At 38.8% G+C, this 20841-nt stretch overlaps 1 protein-coding gene across 2 annotated transcripts in view; it reads left to right on the top strand.

The window, feature by feature from the left end:
• Window positions 1-28: 28 nt before the first annotated feature.
• The window catches only part of DMGDH (dimethylglycine dehydrogenase), a 62520-nt gene continuing 41707 nt past the window's right edge, over window positions 29-20841 (top strand). For both annotated transcript variants that reach the window (XR_012495069.2, XM_019728178.3), the window contains exons 1-7: window positions 29-162; window positions 1063-1237; window positions 7496-7594; window positions 9019-9183; window positions 11942-12146; window positions 18163-18411; window positions 20014-20212. Coding sequence is in view for 1 of the 2 variants with exons in the window: in XM_019728178.3 (XP_019583737.3) it covers window positions 62-162; window positions 1063-1237; window positions 7496-7594; window positions 9019-9183; window positions 11942-12146; window positions 18163-18411; window positions 20014-20212 (1193 nt within the window). In the remaining variant the exon portion in view is untranslated. The remainder of the gene's footprint in view (window positions 163-1062; window positions 1238-7495; window positions 7595-9018; window positions 9184-11941; window positions 12147-18162; window positions 18412-20013; window positions 20213-20841) is intronic.

The raw sequence follows: 20841 nt of genomic DNA, 5'->3' as shown, positions 1-20841 counted from the left end.
CCCAGGCTGTCCGCAAGCCTCGGAGCAGGTGCCAGCGCCTTCAGCGGGCCTCGGCCTCGCCATGCTCCGCCTGGGCGCGCAGAGGCTGCGGGGCTTCCCACTGCGGGGCTTCCCACTGCGGGGCTCGCCCGGCCGTCCGCGCTCCGTCAGCGGCTGCGAAGGGTGAGTGGGGGCCCGGCCTCAGCAGAGGCCCGCGGTGCAGGGGCTGAGGCAGACTCCAGGCTGAGGGGCGCTTCCGCCTCTAAGAGATAAGCATTCGGTTTTCTTCTTGATTTATCTGTTTTCTTTTCCGTGCGCAACAGTACAAAGTAAAACAGTATCAAAGGGTCCCCGGTGCAAAGTCTCTCCTACCCTAACCCCCTTCCCCAGTCGGCTGTTACAGTGACTTCTGTATCTATCCAGAGATGGTCTGTGTGTCGGCAAACACAGGTGTTTCTATTGTCCTCCTTTGGCTACTTACACGTCGGCGTTTTACAGTATGTCTTGGAGAAGCTCACCATCCAGCTGGGAAGACTGTCATGCAAATAAATATGTTAAACCACTGAGCAGTAATTATAATTAGAGAAACGTGTCCACAATGCAAAGCAGCTAAGTGAGGAAGAACATTTTACTCCATCTGTCTCTCTTCAGCCTGGATAACAGTAGAGGGATGCCGTGATCCAAGATTTATGGACACGAAACTTCATGATGATTATGGTTTTTCATGGAATAAAATGATTATAAATGTGTTCCTTAAATAGACTGAGAAAAATTATTCTCTAGATTCTTTGGGGGGAAAAAAGAACTCACCTGTTCAATTCTTTAGCTAAATTGATCTACAATGGACCAGAATTATATGGAATGGACTCAAATGCCTCCTCCTCCCTCCTGCAACCAGATTGCCTAAGTCAGGCTTTAGATATCTTAAATAATAATAATAATAATAATAATAATAATAATTACTATAGCTACCATAAAAAATAATAATAATAATAATTACCTAGTAAAAAATAATTACCATAAAAAAAATAATAATAATAATTACCTAGTAAAGCTACCATTAAAAAAAAAATTGTCTTCCAGAAAGGATGACCCACACTTATCTGCAGAAACAAAATGGAAAGACAAAGCAGAAACAGTGATAATTGGAGGTGGCTGTGTTGGTGTGAGTCTGGCTTATCACCTAGCCAAAGCGGGGATGAAGGATGTGGTCCTACTGGAGAAATCAGAGCTCACTGCTGGATCTACCTGGCACGCAGTAAGAAAATCACCTCAAAAATGTCATATGTGCGAATTGTGCACTAGTGAAATCAGTTTCCTTCCCATTCTCAACTCCCCATTGTAAGCTCTTTAGAGTGAGTTTCCTTCAATTATGTGGGAAAGTGCAGTTCCACTGTGGTTGGTGTACTTCCAGGCAGTGATCAACATTTGTAATGTCTTTATCTTGAACATATGGCTTTTGGATAAATCCTGGCTCTGCGATTTTCTACCCAGGTGACTTACAGCAACTTACTTAAGTTTCCATTTCCTGATGTGTAAAATGGGAATATTAATAGTACCTACCTGTGAGGATTGTTGTGAAGATTGAGTTAATATGTGTAAAGTAACTAAACACATGCTAAGTGTTTAGTAAATGTGAGTCTTTGTATTGAAGGATAGTGGCTGGGCGATCCTGAATATGACCGAGACCTTCACTTATATACACTCCCTTTACCTAGCTTTAGTTGTCCTGTATATTTATTGATTTAGTGATGATTTTATTTTTGTGCTGTGAGATACCAGCCTGGCTTCATGAAGACTTCGCTATGAGGACTGAGAATCTGTGACCCAGTTTTCGTGTAAAAACACATGACCAAGTGATTCTGATATTTTATGGTACACACAATCGTCCCAGGGCTGCACAATAACTGGGCTTAAATGGAAAGCTGCTCCGGTGAATGAGGTGATTGACACTGCTTTCCTACTGCCAAGTCAGTTATTTCTGAAGTTAGCTAAAGATGGGAGAGGAAGTTTTTATGACTGTAGGTACAGATTCCCATTGACAGATGAGTTGGGCAGTGTTAGTTCAATTTTCTGTACATAAGTAACGTTCCTGTCTGTCATTAGCTTTCCTCTGCTGAAACTAGAGGGAGTCCTGCTTTTAGGGGCCTTTTGACATCCAGAACCTGCTCAAGGTATGAGGTGGAGGCTTGAGCACTGAAAGGGCTGCCTGCCTCCAGCTTAGTTTGGGGGAGAGTGTGGCCCAGATTTAAGTCCAGTTGGCCTCAGAGTCCTAATGGTCACATAGTCAGACCACCCCCACAGATTGGATGGAGGATCCCAGGAAAATCGCACCAAGCCCAGCTCCTCTTCCTCTTTTACTTTCCCTCCAACCCTTTCACACCTCAGTCTGGGAGAGAGGCCCAGGCTCCTGGTCCTCCTTGAGTGTAATTTCAGAAGCTTCACTGGCACACATGTCTTTTGTTTCACCAGGTGTCCTTCAGCTTGCTTCCTCCAACCTGGAGAGAGGGGGTCCGGAAGCCATCAACACTCCCGGCTCTTCTCTCCTCCCTGAACTAAGCTTTCTATGTAAGCTTTTTGCTATCATATAAAAGAAAGCCTGCATTCCTCCTATAGCTCTCCTATAACTTCTCCTTACTAGACAGTCAGTCCCTCTACCAACAAATACTAATATCTACAGAAAGCCTATATTGTGTCAAGCTGGCACTGTTCTAGGAGGTGAGGCCACAGCAATGAACAAAACAAAGTCCCTGTTGTGGAGCCACATTCCCGTAGGGCAGACAGAAAACACAGAGTGTTGGAGAGTAATCAGTGCCATGAGGGGGCAAGTGAGGTAAAGGGATAAAGAATGATGGAGGCGGAAGAGTCAGGAGGCTACTTCAAAGAGCAGAGAAAATGTGTGCATTTGGGGGCTGTGAGGCTGTCCAAGTAAGAGCATGCAGTCAGAGGGAAGTTTAGGCAAGTGGAATTATCCTAAGAGGGAGGGCTTACACCCGCTAAACACTTGGGGAGTCTTAAGGAGGATGCACTCTTTAGTATTTTAATTACTTATTTGCTCATTTATATTTGATTGGTTTTGGGTGGCCTGCATTTTACAATAGATTACTGGATTCCCTATGATTTTACCTCATAGACATCCCAAGAATAATAATAAAAAAAAAGGCAACATACCCTTAACATAAGTTCTTTTAAGAAAAGTGGGCAAAGTTTTTAATATGATAGCTTGTTAAATGTTAACTGTGTAAAACAATTTTCCCTTAAGCAAAGAGACACCAGAGTGAGTGGAAAAAGGCATTATCCTGGTTTGTGAACAAAGCTATATGCTATCCATGCTTTACAAAATGGCGTTCATGCAGGGTGAGCTCAAGATGGAGTCAGGCATCAGAAGCCATGCTATTTGGCCCCCGAGGAATAAAGAAAAGAGGGTTGCTCTAGGAAACTGATTCTAGGACTTTTTGCAAGTCTAGGAGGCCTCCCTCTGAGGAGCAACATGAAGAAATCCCATGTATGAGGATTTTTTAACACAGAGAAATAGTTGGAGCATTATGAGAATGTGGAAGGCTGGGGAGCCAGCTGAAGGGGCAGAATACAAAAAATAAAGGCAGTTTCACTGAAGTATAACATGTGCTCCAGGTTAAATGTATCTGGAGAGTGTGGCCATCGGTGCTTAGGGAGGGAGGCACAGCTTGCAATGTTTAAGTATTCAAAATGGAGTCACAAATCCAAAAATCCTGAGGTTTTCCCATATTTTAACAAGACTGCTTTTTCAGTGCCCCACACAACTACTACTAATATGGAGCATTTCTTGAGGGATGGAGGGAAAGGGGAGAGGATTGAGTAAGAAGCAATTCTGGAGCATGGGACCCCCAGGAGAGGCTGCCCCTGGGAAAGGTAAGAAAGTGGATGTTTCAGAGGCTTGAGGAGAAATGATGCAAGAGGATCCATTTGGGATGAAGGGAGATGATATTAGAATTTTCTATTTATTTTTGTCTGGAAATATAAGAAAGAAATTAAGCTTTACTAATCTTTATAAACAGCCCTCACCTTGGATGTGGGTAACTGTCGTCAGTGTATCATGACATATTGCAAATCACATGCTATAGGATATCACTGTTGGGATTAATTTTATAGAAACAGGGCTTTAAATAATATAATTTGTGATAAAAGAGAGAGGGAATGACCTTGAGAGTGCTGTACGACACAGAGGTTTGTTGGTTATCTCATAATAACAATTAAAGGACTTGTGAAGCTTAAAGTTTTTCTTTTACAAAAGGTCCCAAATTTAGTGACTTTTATAGTGATGCAAATGGCTGCCAGTCATTTCTACATAGCAGATACATATTTAAAAAATAGATGCAGTCCATCCTTTCAAAGTAGGGTGATGATACAATAAATGAGAAATAACTGTTTTTTTGCAAAATAGTCCTATTGGGAAGAGAGCATTTAAAAAAGGGGATGTTTGGAAATGTTGGCATTATTACTAGGTTTTTCTGGACAAAATGACATGTGTCACCTAGAACAACTTTCATATATGCAAAAGATAAAATTTTTAACCCATCTAAGGTTTTTCCAAATAAGGAATTTCAGTGGGATTTGTACCCTTTTATTTAAAATATAAAAATGGAGAACTTCCAATTACCTTGTACCAACTGATGAACAAGAGAACATGAAGCATTAATAGTCAAATTTCAACAGAAACCTTCCTGTAGATGTTAATTGGGATGGAGGAAGTGGTGTGAAGATGCCGAGTACAGCCAGAAGAGTGCACTTCTCCCACTTAGGTCTTTGTATAAATGACAGGTATCTTCTTCAGCTATCAAAGCCATTCGAAACAGTCTCAAAATAAAACAAACCCAGAATTAGGCCTTTAAATTGCTGCTTTACCAAGGCTAATTCAATATACATATTTTAGTCATAAAATATATGAATCACATAGCTCTTGCTAAAATATTAATAAGTTTACTATTCAAAAGCTTTTCTACACAATAAACAAAATAAAAATTACTTAAAATATTTATTTCAAGTTTTCGTGTTTTATAATCTCTGTCAATACACATTTATAAATCATGTGAAAATAAGGAAATATACCTATTTTAGTGGACATGCTCAAACTTTAATTGGATGTGCGTGCACGGATAAAAGATTTGAAGCCACTGGCATATAGGGTGGCTTGAGGACAGTCACTGGGCTTTTTGAGGCTGCAGAGCCTCATGAAAAAGGGAGAAAGATTATTGAAGATGATTGTTCTAACTCCATCATTCCTTCCATTAATTCATTATTAATTGTCAGTCTACTGTAAAGAAGAGCTTCTCCTTCTCCTTATTCATTTATTTAATATCAATAAGGCTTCATAAATTCTCATTTTATTCAAAGGGCTATACTTCCTAAGGATGATTCATGTCTGTTTCATCTTCCCTCTTTGATCTTCTCCACCAACTGTAACTATTTTCTTTCTTCAAATCAAAGGTGAGCCCCTTCGCTGTCCTTCTTGAGACTTCCGTGACCCTTCCAGCATTTTTTTCTTCTTTTAGTTCTTATGTCTTTCTATGCTCTGGCACTTAATCATATGCTCTTGATTTCATTGGTCCACATATGAGAGTTTCACGACCTCAATCAGACCATAAAATCTTGAAGGCTAAGGACAATGTTTTCTCCTTCTTCAGACTTCCCATTTAATATAACTTTGCTGAATCCCAGAACAGAAAAACATTGTACTTTTCTTATATCCGCAAGACTGGCATAGAAATTAACAATAAGTACCATCAGACATGATATTCAAATAGCTTATAATAAAAGCACAGATATGGTTGCCCAAGTTTTCAACCCAGAGGAAAAAAATAAAAGTCAATGAATAAAAAATATATAGGATACAATAAATAAATAATATAATATAATATGATATAATTTTGTATCTGGCAAAAATCAAGCTCAGGACTTAACTTCTGACTGTCCTAGCAGCTAGGAAACTAGGGTACGATGAACTGTGCAGTGGAAATAAGTATACTATTTTGGTAAGGAAGACTAACTTTTCCTTGACCAGAAATTCCTAGAAAAAGTTGTTTCCTAAACAAAGGACATTTGACTAAATGTTTGGAATAACAGTTTTACAAAAACTAACCCAGGTGACTCTTTCAGATGAAAGATCACTAACTCATCCTATTAATATAGTCTTCTGGGGTGGGGAAGAAGAGGACTGATACAGTATGCACAGCTTACAACTTTCTATGGGTCTGGCTTAGGCCAGGATTACAGGGTCTAGAAGAGTGAGTGGTGAGCAGCGCCCGAGACTAGTGCTCATGAATATCAGTTTTCTCAACTGGCGGGAGATACACGGGAGACAAAGTTGGGTTCTCTAGCAGATACCTGAAGTCCAGGGATTCTCTGTTATTGAGCTGGAAAAGTTCACATGCACACTAGATGCCAAGCTTGTAAAAGGGAGTGGGGTGTTTGGCTGAAAGGTAAGGAGCCTGATTGCAGTTCTATCATAATGGAGCCGTCCTAGGAGAGGTCCTATAAGCTGGGCCAGGAACTTTTTTGAAATAAGTAGCTGTACATATATCCAAATGCTTGAACAAATACTTGATAGAAGTCTAAGGATTCTGGTCCATAAAGGATGATACATGAACTTTAAATGGGGTGTTTTTGAGTTCAAGAGAACCAAATGCCCACCACAACCAGAGACGAACTTTATAAATACTTATTTTGAATAGATTGTGTTCTGATGAGATTTCCAGAATAAACTATCTGTAAATGGGGTCCTAGACACTTAATTGAGACAACTTGCTTCATATAATTGTTTAGAATTCTTTGTCTAGATACTACATTGCATCTGCCAGAGTAGATAAAAGGCGGGGTTGGCATGCCAATATTTAGATATATTTTCCTGAGTAATTATTCGGTATTTAATCAGTAAATATTTGTGGGGATATAATCTATGTGCTTATCAAACAGGTTAAGCTACAACAAAAATCTGTTCACCAATTCACCAAGCTCTATTTCCCAGGAATTTTCCGATTCTTTTATTTTGGAAATTTCAGGAAATGGAACAGGAAGGATGTTCCATTTAAAGGAATGGTACTGATTGGGTCAAGGAAAACTCTTCACTAGTCCGTAGTCCGTCTCCTTAAGGGAACAACGTGATTTGCTGGTTTGAGTCCACATTGTATGCCACACCCCCATAGTCCCCCTAATAATAGCATGTATTCCTAAACTTCCCATCAAATCATCTGATTTCCGAACCGTCAAACAATCCTTTTCCTGAGAACTTTTAGGGACTTAATATATATGTTTGTTGGATGGCTCTTACTTATATGGTTCAAGTTGGTTCTTATAGCTCTGTCACAAACCTTATGCTCTGGCCTGCTCAAATGGGTGCTGATGTGTTCTTATCCCAAAGGACTGGTTGGTACTGCTCCATTTCTTGCTAGCAATAAATCTCCTGCTTCACACATAAACTATCAACATTTTGAGAATGTTAATTTTTTTTTCAGTATTTCCTTTCTTCCCCACTTTTAAGGCAGGTTTAACAACTTACTTTCATCCTGGAATAAACTTGAAGAAAATACATTATGATAGCATCAAACTTTATGAGAAACTGGAAGAAGAAACTGGACAGGTAAATGCATTTAACTTGAAATTGTCTTTTAGGTCAGTTTCTCAAAATATGTAAGATCTCTGAAGGATTTTGATGTCATCATGTAGAGCTGTGTGTAGTGACATCAATGGCATGTGAAATGCTTAATGTAGTAGGAAACCGGGTGAGAATTTAAGGTAAGGACCTCTAAAGTTTGCTCTACAATTGATTTAATTTCTTGAAGTGTATTGCCCTGCTCTTCTTGATTTTTTTAATGAAGAAAAAAATAAAAAGCGGCATCTTTCAAAAATAGTTTTAGTTAGTTACTATATCTAGAAACTAAGAAATTAGAGCCTTTCAGCCACTGGATTCCAAAGGGTCTGACACCAGTGCGTGCCAGATTGTCACATGGCTGAGAAGTACTTCACCACAATCGCCTCACTTTTATTTTTATGTCTTCTCATGTTTATTAGTACTCTCAAAATAAAGTAGCAGGTAAGCAATATTCATAGGCTAAGACTGAAGTCTACTTAAATTATTCATGCCATTTCCTTCGCCTGAAACCGTCAAAAGTCTCCTCACAGTCTACAGGACAAAGGCCGGAGGAGGAGCCCTGGCTGCCTTTCCACATTTTCTTTTGCCACTCTTTGCTCCTCTCAGATGCTTCAGCTATTCTTAATTACTTATAGTTCTGGAATGTGCTGGGCCCTCTGCCCAAACCACCATTCCCTCTGTCCTCCATTTCAGTATTGACCCTCCACCTTTCCCGCGGGTCATCCCCATTGAGAAGCCGGCCTTGACTTTGCCCACCCGCCACTCAGGCCAAGCTGAGGGCACACATGTTGGTTCTAAGAACATTTGTAAACACCCCTCCTATAACACAAATCTCTCTCTATGGTGGCTGTTGCTTTACTGATTGTTGTTCCCTACAGACCATGAGCAACTTGAGGGCCAAGATTACAGCTTTTATCTCTGTCACCCAGGGCTTAACTGAGTGCTTGCCAACTGAAGAACTTCAGTAAATGTCAAACGAATGTGCACACTTAATCTCATCACTGCAACATTCTGATTCTTCATATTCCCTCCTCAAATTTTTTGTCTTTCTCTTTTTCGCATAATTGTTTTCACTCAGTACGTTAACACTATTCCATGTTATTGTAATTAGGCATGTAGCTGTCTGCCTTTTCCTGTGGATGCTGTAAACTCCATCCAGGCAGGGTCTTCGTCTCTTTTGTTCACAACAGCATCTCTGGGGTTTGGTGCCTGGCACAGACCAAGCACTTAGTAAATAGTTGTTGAGTGAATGTCTTTTTGTAAGATGTGAATATGTTTATATAGTTATCTCCTTCACTGCATAGTAAATATCTTTTCTTATACATCTGTATTTTCCTTGTGCTGGAGAAGAACCGTGTTTGAGTGCCAAATAATGATTTTTTAAATGTAATTTTTTGGCATTATTGTCACAGGTGGTGGGATTCCATCAGCCAGGTAGTATCAGAATTGCTACAACTCCTGTAAGGGTAGATGAATTTAAATATCAAATGACTCGGACTGGCTGGCATGCAACAGAACAGTATATTATTGAACCTGAAAAAATTCAAGAGATGTTCCCTTTACTCAACATGAATAAGGTACTTATCTTAAGGGCATTTTCACCATTTGTTGACTTGAATTAAGGTTAGAAAATATTATTGTAAAATGTTAAGAATAGAAAAAACTTTGTGCACACATTTTGAATGGCAAAATCAGATGATTAATGCTGGAATTTGGTTAAATTACAAGGTGGGCTATTATGTAAGCTAAATGAAACATGAAAAGGTAATGAAAAATGCTTGTTAGTTTTCCACCTATGACAACTGAGGAAACATTTTCAATACCTTTTTATTACTGTCCCCCAGATCTAAGGCTTTCTACACATAAACCTTCTGTTTGCAAACTACAAAGAGAAAAATAACCTGGTATGATAAATATCTGTGTGGAAAGACTATTGTATTAAAATTTTTACAAAATTAAATGTAGAAGTACCATACTATATTGCTACACAAATATCATCTAGCTCATAACTATCCTTCCCTGACAGGATCTATGCCAGGTATTGATCTAGTTTCAACCAAAGTTGTCTGAGAGAATCCACCTGGGAATTTAGTGTCTTTTTTTTTTTTTTTGCTAGGTGATAATCCAATTTGCATAATAGTAGCAATGACTAGCACTATACTACATAACACTACAGCTCATATTTATGTATCAGGTACTGTGCTAAGATATATGCATAATCTCATTTAATCTTCACAATAATAATAATGATATAAGGTATATATAATACTATATAAACAGGAAATTGCAGCTTAGGTAGTTTGCATAGTAGACCCAAGCTCATCCAGCTAGAAAGAGCTGGAGCAGAGATTTGAACCCAGGCTCTCTGACTCCTTTACATGTAACACCTAAGGGTACCAGGTGGGGCTGTTCAGAGAAGCAGAGGCTTATGTTTCTCCCTGGTAACTACTGCAGTATCTCTGATCCCTGTTGTGTCATTGATTTGGGTGCTGCGGTTGTTTGCCCTTGTGAGTCTACAGGCTGCTGGTACACTCTTGTCATTGTTTTGTGTGATGCCAGTGTGATGGCAGAGGAGTGTGGCATTGCATTGTCTGCATTGAAATTCCATCACCATTACTAGTAAGGATAGGCTTATATCTGTTTATGTGTCAATCTTGGAATGCTTTGTGGGAACTCCTCACGATCACAGATTTTTCTCAAGGGCATTAGGCAATGGAAACATGTAGGAAAGGTATTCTCTGGCTGTGGGGCAGGGTGCCAAATCAAATAGATGGAGGATCATTGTAGTGATGATATAGTCATTATAAAACATCAATGTGACATTTGGAAGGCTACAGTAATATGAATTCCGTTAAAATAGAAAGTCTCTTAAACTAAACCTATATCAAGAGCTTGGATTAGTAATCAGAAACTTTCCACAAAGAAAAGCCCAGGCCGAGATGGCTTCACTTGTGAATTCTACCAGACATTTAAAGAAGAATTAATATTAATCCTTCATAAACTCTTCCAAAAATAGAAGAAAAGTGAGCCCTTTCCTACTCATCTATGAAGTCAGTATTGCTGTGATACCAAAAAGACAAAGACATCACAAGAAAAGAAAGATAGGTATCCTTTATGAATATTGATGCAAAAAATCCTCAGTGAAATACTAGCAAACTGGATTCCGCAACACATAAAAAGGATTGTGCAGCATGAACAAGTGGAATTTATCCCAGGAATACAGGGTTGGTTTAACATCTGAAAATCAATCAATGCAGTATACCACATGAATAAAATAAAAGACAAAAACAGACGATCATTTCAATAGATGCGGAAAAAAGGTTGACAAAAGCTCCTTGCTCATACTTGGTGCTCAATAGATTTTTGCTGAAATGAATAAGACTTAATGATACTACTTCACAGTGAACACTCCTTGTTTCATCTGAGTTTCATTCTTCTTTGTTTCCTTCACAGTACCTAGCCTCAAGCCCCAGCAGATATTCAAGAATTAATTGCTGAGTGACTTAATCAAGTATACATTTTCCTGATACCATATATATATATATATATATATATATATATATATATATGTATATATATATATGTATATGAGTGTGTGTGTGTATATAATTTATTAACACTATTAAATAATTAAATATAAATAATTGATCGGTTAGTATGAGATTTGACTGCAAATGTCAGAAACCAAAATAATATTTAAACAAGATAGAAGTTTTCTTTCACTTAGACAGTCCAGACTTGAATGTTGGTCTTCCATGAAGACTTCAGGGACCCAGTCACCTTCCAAATCATTGCTGTCTTCCTAGAGTGTGACTCTTATGTTCTTTTTCTAAGATGGCAGCTAGGGCTCCAGCCATCATGTCTTCATTCCAGACAGCAGGATGAAAGAGGGGACAAGAGCATATGCCAGTTGTCTTTTTATAATGATTTGTGAAAGCTACCACATGACACTTTCATTTGCATTTCATTGACCAGAACTTAGTACTAATTTTTGCTGTCAGCTAGAACTAATAGCTGCCAAATATTGGAAACTCATTGTTCTTAGTGGCTATGTATCTAAATAAACATTCAGTTTTCATTGCTAGTGGGGAGGAGAGAATGGATATTGGAGACAATTACAGGGCTCTATTAAATAGCCTGTCTACTTAATTCTCACTGTGAGTCTTCCCTAGGTCTGAGCTTTGATACAGCAAAAAGAAGTGTAGACTGATCAATCTGATGTACCAGTGCACTTTTAAAGTACAGTTTTATTAAACATTTGCTGGCAGGATATTAGTTACACTGAATAATGAGTACATATTCCTATGAATATTGACTCTTTTATGATGGATTTAGATTTTAGCTGGACTCTATAATCCTGGAGATGGTCACATTGATCCTTACTCTCTAACTATGGCCTTGGCTGCTGGGGCTAGGAAATATGGTGCCCTTTTAAAATATCCTGCACCAGTGACTTCTCTGAAAGCCAGGTCAGATGGAACATGGGATGTTGAAACACCACAGGGATCTATGAGAGCAAATAGAATTGTGAATGCTGCAGGTAAGTGTCATATCTTTTTTTTTTTTAAGTTGGGTTTTTCAAGTGGCAAAGAAATAAGATATTATGCTATAAAGTAATGTTTTATACTGTGAACATTGTTAGGAAACACTGTGATGCTCCCACGGTGAACATTACGACTGTTTCTAAGCTACAAAGCTCTCGCTCCATCACTTTGCTTTTAGTGTGTGAGGTATCACTCTGTCTTTGGTTATCTATATAGAAAGTTAGCATTCTTCTTCATGTTCCATTTTATTCTGCTCCAGATCATGTTTTCTCAAATTATACTTACTTTTCCTTCCTATGTTCACACTTTCTTTATACTAATAACCAAATTCTAGTGTTCACATTCATAAGCATCTTCTTTGTTCTCAACTTGGTTCTTTTTAAGACTGATTTAATCATTTGTGTTCTCTCTCATCCATTTCTGATTACTTGACTGTAACAAAAAATCTTACAACGCTTTTCCTTTCAGAACATTTTAAACATACTTCATAATCTTTTCTTAGGTTGCTCTGTTACAATTTAGACTCAGAGTAGTGACCCAAAAAGGGATATTTGAGATAATCTAAAAATCCACTCATTTTCCATTTGTGGAGACCAAGGTCCAGAAAGGTCATGCCACTTGGCAAAGTGACACGATTATGTCAAAGCCAGGGCTTAGACCTGGATATTTTGATCTTTGAGTTAATACACTTTCTAACAGGTCATTTGTCTGTGAAGTCATTTTCAACTGTCACACATACAAAAATGAATTCCTGTGCAAGTGAAATGCTTATGCAGTCTAAACTGGACTAATACTTTACATATTCACCAGTAGTTCATAGTGGTTAATTTAAAACCTAAAATAAACATGAGGCAGTAACTGATTTTCTTGTGGTCTGTTCTTAAATGATACAGTGAAAACAATCTTTATTATTTATCAGATCAAATAGTATGCTGTGAGTATATACTAGAAACATGGACCCTTAAGATTCTTTCCTCTAAATCGTAACTTTGATTGATTGACATTATTTTTTTAATGAAACACTTTTAGTGGTTCTAGAAAAAGCCATGTCTTCAATATTTAAGAGTCTAAATGAGTACTTCTGAATCTTCCTAGCCCATGTTCCCCATTTGAAAAGCATCAAAATCTCATGCCTTCTTTGATATCAGTTTAAATTCAAAATACAGTAATATAAAATGACTTGCCTAAAAAATAAAAGTAAAGGCATAAAATATTGCTTTCTTTTTGAACTTCACTTGTCCCCACCCCTCCACTCCCCATCTGATATCCACTGCCTCTCACTCGTTGGGCTTCCCTGGTCTAGATTCTGCTAGAATATCTAAGACAATTAAATCATTCATCTTTCTTTCCCAAGTAGCAAGGATTTTTTGTCTCACATTTTCAGCCCCTAAAACATTTTACAGTATTCACAGTGATAGCAAATACTAAACCAACATAACCTGACTTCCATATCAGCACTCATGGCAGACATGGCTAACTGATCACTGCACTCATTTCAGATGAGCTTGGATGAACCCCACCATTTTTCTCAACACAGTGCTTCAGGCAGACACACATTCCCATCTGATATTTTGAGAAATAATGCAGAAAACCTTAATTTAACACAATTATCCATTGTTTTCCTAAAATGTATAAAATTTTGTTTGCATAGTTCATTGCCATTGTAATACCTCTTTTCCTAAACCACAAACTGTGAAGAACAAGGAATCACTGAAGAGAAAGAATTCTTTCCAAAGAGATCTGACCTAAACCCAGGACTTTGGTTACCCGATGAAGTACATAGTTTATGCAACTGTGAAATTTTGTGGGGTGATCAGGGCAGCAGAGGGCAATGGTAGGAGGTCCTAGAAAACAGCTCTTCTGGTGCTGGCCTGGGAAAACAAGTCTTTGGATTTAGTTTGACAGTGTGGCCCGTGTGGAGTGGTAAACGCACAGCCACAATGGCTACCTAATGTCTGGGATTTGTTTTTCCAGGTCATCACCAGGAAAGCTGTTGCCCAGGACATTCTTCTGTAGTCTTTGTTCCTGAAGCCTCTTACCCAGCCACTTCTACTCCCTTTCCCATCCTCAGTTCTCTGTAACCCCAGGCAGCTCCTTGTTGAGAGTTGTATGAAGAACTATGTGGTCTTAATTCTTTTTAGTTAAATTTATTGAGGTTGCATTGGTTAATAACATTATATAAGTTTCAGGTGTACAATTTTATAATACATCATCTGTATATCGCATCAATTCTTTATCTCATTCAGATCATATCTCGGGCCCATATCTATCTTTTTTTTCTTTTTCTCCTCCATCTCTTGTCTTCCATTGGGAAAACGTTACTGGAGAAAATCTAACTGATTACATATTGGTAGTCCATGGAAGGTGTGGAGCAGTGTGTGTTTAATTAATTGTAAGTCTGTTTTGAAAAAAAACTTAAAGTATAAAAGCTCTCCAAATGATAAGCCTCAGTAATTGTGGGCAAAGGTTCAGATATGCCCTCTTCTAGAATTAACGCTAACAAAAATCCGTTTTATGAATAAAAGCAACCGTCTGCAGAAGGCATCATGCAACATGATTTGAGAATGTACGTCTGGTGCAATGTTTCCCATAGTTACTCAGTGAGACCAGAATGCTCCATAAATTCAGGCGAAGTCCTCAGGCCAGTTCTGAAATTTAAAGTAGCCAGCATATAGACTTGGAAATATAACCAAAGTATAAAAGATGTAAAGGCCACTATTATCTACTCAATTGTGCCATAAACTGCCAGAAGTTTCTTTATGTGGAATCGTAAAAGAAGGCTGTTGAGTCTTTAGGATATGCATGAAAAGGAAAGTCTAAAAGTAAAAAATACGTCCATTTGCTGATGTGTCTCCAGCATTGTCCAGTGCAGTGGGGCTTTCTCGACCAGAAATACATGTATTGCCAACCATGTGACCTGGGCAAATTACTCATTTGTAAAATGGAGCTAATAGTGCCCATCTCATAAAGTTATTATGATGAGTAAATGAGCTAATAAGGCAACAGAACAGGGTTTACTACATAGAAAACACTAAAAAATTAAGTATTATGATTATAACTATGATTAGTATTATGATTATTATCGTTCTTTCCTTGAAAGTCTATGCCCTGGTCTGGGAGGCAATAACATCAGGTTGCCATAGCTTCTTGGCATCGGGCTTAAGATTACCCAACTCGTTTTATTTGCTCTGTAGTCATCCAGCACCCATTCTGCTGGTAAAATGACTTTCCAAAGAGCTTAGTTCTCAAGCTGGTGTGCATAAAAATCAATGTGGGAAGTGTCCCAGACGTCAAAAAGATTCTAATTCAGATGGTCTGGGTGGGAAGCTGTATTTTAAACAGTACTCCAGGTACTAAACGGTCTGTACCAGATGGTCTGCAAAATATCTTTTGAGAAACTCTAGTATGTAGGTGTTTCTACAGGAAAGAGAATAAAGTGACTTTACTCTTGAGCAAGCAGAGCTGAGGAACAGTTTCTGACACTCCTGACCTCTTGATGTACAATAGGCTAGCTTGCCGTTGGTATTGCTTAAAAAACTGTTTAATTCTACCTTCCTTCTACCCTGCCCTCAGGTGCAGCTCAGGGGCCACGGGGCAGGTGCTATTTATTGACGCAAGCTTTTTCTTTGCATAGTGATGAATGTTTCGCCTGGTCTCATTTCCAGTTGACTCTGTAAGCTTGAGATAACTTTGTAAACTTTACTTAGGAATGTTCCTCATATGGTAAATCAGAAATGTGACTGGTGCCAACCTGAAGCCTAGTGTTCAGCCAAAACGAATTGCTTAATTTTGCCTGATACTCTGCGTCAGAGAATGTCACTATATAAGCCATCATTGCCACTGTATAAATCATCTAGTACAAGTAAACTTGTCCATGAACCTGCATGCTTCATTTTAAATCCGTTTCTATTAATCACTGCATTTTTTTAAAAAATGGAAGCCATTTCCAAATGATCGTTTTGATTGACTCTTCTCTTCAGTGTTTCTCAGGTGATAATGGTAGATTTTACACGACTCCTCCACTTTGTCTCTCTTTTCTTTGAACTTGGTGGGTGGGTGATCGATCTAGCAGGGGTTGAAGGGTAATCCTGGCTAGATTTAGGTTAACTTGATTGACATATAAAGGAGAGAATACCAGCAAACACCACTAGCATGGGGTAAAATAGCATAGAGCTTTCCATGGGATTTGAAGTAATATAGTTATATGATACTTAAGCATGCATTTCCACTTTATTTTAATGATGAAGTACACTAATAAGCAAGCAATTAGACTCAAATTTATAAATATGTTTGAATAGGACAGAATTTACTCTTCAATTTATGTTTTTAATTGAAACAAATGTATTGAGGGTACTGCAGTGCTTTAAATTGCGAGGTTAAAGATTTTGACTTTTTATATTTTGAAGCTCTTCTACTGTACATAACTAGAATATGTGGCTTTACTATATTTTCCTACAAAGTTCTGACACTGGTAATTCACATTTTCCTGCACAAGTAAATTAAGTCTCTAAATTATTAAAAGGCCAGCAAACAGCTCTAATGCCTATAGGTAAAAATTTTGGTTCGCAAGTGGGCACCCATTTCTGGGGCTATTATACAAGTGTGACCAACTTAGCTATTACACCAAAACGTACCAACAGAACACAAGAGTGATGTTTAGATGGTTAAATAGAAATAAACTATGGCACATAAGAGTACATAATCTGGGTTCCCAGACTGACTCATGACTGACGATTCTGTGTCTAGCTCTGAGCTTCATAATGACAGAGAATTCAGAACTTCTTATTAGATTCTGGGGGGCGGGGGGGGAAGCAGAAACAGAAAGAGTTAAATATTTAGAGTGAAACCTCTAAAGAAATAACTTAAGTAATATTCCATAATCATTTGAATGATTACTCAAAATTGTTATGAAGTAAACAAGCACAGAGAACCTCCTCCCCCCAAATAATCCAGGGGTAGGTTAGGCAAACCCGCATCCCTGACAAATAATCATTTTTGTCATTTTAGATTCTAAAATACCTTTTAGAATCAAAGAGTCTTGGATTTTTAAAATGAAGTCTTTCTGTAGCAAGAAAACCAATAAAATGTGACAATTCCTTGGGCAGGTCTCTTTCCCTCTCTAGACTTTCACTCTAATCTGTACACTGAAGAGTTACCTGGGAAAGAATCCAGGATACTTTCAGCCACAAATTATCTAGTTTTATCTTTTGCAAAGGAAAAAAAAATAACATTTGTTCCTACCAATAAGACAGTCCCCAGGTGCACTGTCAGGTGAGAAACACTGGTTGTGGGAACCCCACTGTTTATGAACCCTCTCCCCTGGGCTCTGGCATCTCCTGCTCTGGACTCCTGGTGCCTTCATGACTGTTGCAGGAAAGGATCTTACAAACATATTTAAACTAAAATTTTAAAATAATAGAGAAAACTGAATGTGCTATCTCTTCCAAAGTATATACATTTTCAAGTTTTAAGTTAGCAGAGCAATTCTGTACTTGTGGAGTTTTAGGCATTAACAATTTAGGGAGAGCAGGGCCTGAGGGACAAAGAGACTGACTTGCAGGGCTTTATACATGATAACGATGTATTATGTTGGTCACATCAAAATAGGGACCTCTTCCATTGCCTGATCATCCCTGTTCTACAAATACGGTCAGTTCATTACTGTCTTTCTTATCCACGTTTGTACATTTTACATATTTGAGTAATTTTTTCCTTCAAATATTTTGTTTTTCTCCTGCCCACCTTTGCTTATGAGCAAAATGCTTTTTTAACAATGAAGTTCTGTTAGATTAAAGAATTATCTTTAAAATTTTGAGGCAATGTAAAATTTTGTCTTCTCTTCTACCATTCAATTTTGCAATGACAAAAAATTTAAAGTTGTTATGACATCCTTTAGATTTCGCCGTTGGTACCGAAGTCTTCTATTTTATTTTCATATAAATTGCTACTATCAGTGTCAGATGTAGTATGTTTATATATGTGGTGACATTTAAAAATAATTTTTTATTTAAGGATTTTGGGCTCGTGAAGTAGGTAAGATGGTTGGACTAGAGCATCCTCTCATTCCGGTTCAGCATCAATACGTTGTTACATCGACTATCCCTGAAGTGAAAGCTTTGAAACGAGAACTCCCTGTGCTCCGTGACCTGGAAGGATCTTATTACCTCCGACAGGAAAGGGATGGGCTTTTGTTTGGTCCATATGAAAGTCAGGAGAAAATGAAAGTTCAGGACTCGTGGGTCACCAGTGGAGTCCCTCCAGGTGGGTTCAGCAAATGAAAGTGTGTACAGGTCACATATGTATATGTTATCCTCCCTGTGGCTAGGGGCTGGCATAGAATAAGATGACACCATAATACTAGACTATCAAATACCTGGGGCATTGGAGGTGCGCAGTTTGAGGTAAGCTTTGTTCTCTTATCCGGTTGAACGATCACAGCAGGGAGTAAAGAGAGAAGAGACAGGTAGTGGTGGAGACGCTGAAGAAACATGCTCCCCTCTGCTTTGGGAGACTCCAGGTAATTTTTACCTGCCCACATGAACCTCCTCCGTCCTCAATCTTTCCTTACGCCCCTGCCTGCTGAGTCGAGATTCCAAATTTGGGTGTAGTTGCTATTGTGCTTGAGCAGTTGGAAACACGACAGGTATCAGAGACAGGATATCCAGCCTACTAAGAATGAAAGCCTCAGAGTCTATCAAAGAGCAAGGTAGGTTGGGACTGCACACTGAAGCCCTCCCCTACCACATAAGTGGACGTGGGAAAGCAGGAGGTACTGTAGTTTCAAGTTTTGTAAGGGCGAAAGACCTGTTTTTGTTTTTCACGAAATGTTTCTACAGTGCCAGATTAAAGATTGGGTCACCTAATGAAGTACCTCAAGGTTTAGCTCTATAAAAGGAGCTAAAATGTCATCGGGACACTGAAATGTTATAGGGAATATAATGAGATGGAGGAAATTGTGCTTTCTAGAATCACACTTTCATAAGCTATTTGGGATTGGGAATGAGTCCCTCCTTCCTACTCCTCCTAGAACGCCTATGCCCATGGCACAACAAGTGATTATTGAAGTGCCTTCCACTGAAGTCGGGCCAGTTAGCTGAGGGTTTTAGTTCTGCTGACTTGGGCCTGAGCGGAATAGCTCCTAATCCCAGAGGAAGTGCTGATCTGCCACCTGGGAGCCTTCCCCTCTGCTCTTCCCCCATGCTGGCAGCCTCTCCTCCAAAGAAATGTTGAACACATATTTAAATAATTCCAGTCAGAGAGGGAGCCAGGTTATTGGCTGGCCCTGAGCACCCACGTGTCCTGGCCCAATCCTGGTGATCTGCAGGCCTCCCTACCACTGACCCAACGTGCAGTTCGTGAGAGGAGTGAGAAGAAACTGGCCACTGCTTTGTGAGGAAATCACCTGTACTGGTGGACACGTTCTTTTAGAAGTTTGTCTGTGGCCCTGCCTTCAATCATAATGCCTTTTAGGGCTGAGAAGATGATTGTACACTGAGGCTCTGACTCTTTTCACAGAACTCTGCCCCTCACATGTGTCTGGGAGCGGGCTTGGGGAAGGAGGTTTCCATGCCATTCCTTCCCTACTGAGAGTTAAAAGGGGTCTAGAATCCATCATCCCAGCCCCTAGAGTAGTTTGCCACTTATCCCCAGTGACCTGACATGACTTTGTAAACTCCTACTTGCCCTCACCTGGAAGGATGAAGTAGACTTTTATGGTTATTTGAAGGAAAAAAGGTCTCTCTTGACAAACCAAATAATTGTTATTCGTTCTTTTTAAATTGCGATTGGATTAAATACTGAAACCTTTAGAGTAATTTGTCAGAGCAACTGTGGCATCCTGATCACAATGGTATGTCCTTTCAGGTTTTGGAAAGGAGCTCTTTGAGTCTGATCTAGACCGCATTATGGAACATGTCGAAGCGGCCATGGAAATGGTTCCAGTCTTGAAAAAGGCTGACATCATCAATATCGTCAACGGTCCAATCACCTATTCTCCTGACATCCTACCCATGGTGGGGCCCCATCAGGGGGTCAGAAACTACTGGGTGGCTATAGGCTTTGGGTGAGTGTCTCCATGTAATTCACCATTTTTTACAGAGTCATGTATTTTAGACAAATCTTGTCCCATAATCTTGGGCCAAAAATGGAAAATGGTGGTGCGGGTGGAGGGTACAGAGAATTTTATCCCTTTCACAACCAATGAAATGGGAGGAATAAAAATTTTCAGTCTTAAAGCCCTGACTATATAATGGTTTAATCACTTGTATAGGTTTTAAAGATTCTCATACGGAAAGGCAATGTTGTCCTTGAAGTTTGTATATTTCCTGTCATTTCCATTATTCATGTCTCTTTTCATGGCAGTATATGTTCAGATAGGTCAGTTGCCCCAATTGTACAAGGATGTTTTCATAACACAATGTAACGAAGATAATTCACAATATCAAATGCATAACATATCTGATGCAGTTTTCACCATAATTCATGTTTGTCCAACATGATTGTTTCTTTATAATTTCTCAGGTTGCTTACTATTTACAATTCCAGCACCCACTTTATGTTTAATCTCTAATATTTGTGCCATTAATTTCATGATTATTAATGTCATGCCTCATTTACTGTCATATTACAATTTCTAATATCCTATTTTTCTTCTTCCTTTTATTTAGCTATTTATTCAGCTAATATTCAATG

The sequence above is a fragment of the Rhinolophus sinicus genome, chromosome 3, assembly GCF_057876585.1.
Source record: "Rhinolophus sinicus isolate RSI-liver-muscle chromosome 3, RSI-T2T, whole genome shotgun sequence".
Taxonomy (NCBI): domain Eukaryota; kingdom Metazoa; phylum Chordata; class Mammalia; order Chiroptera; family Rhinolophidae; genus Rhinolophus; species Rhinolophus sinicus.
This window is presented reverse-complemented; position numbering and strand designations above follow the sequence as displayed.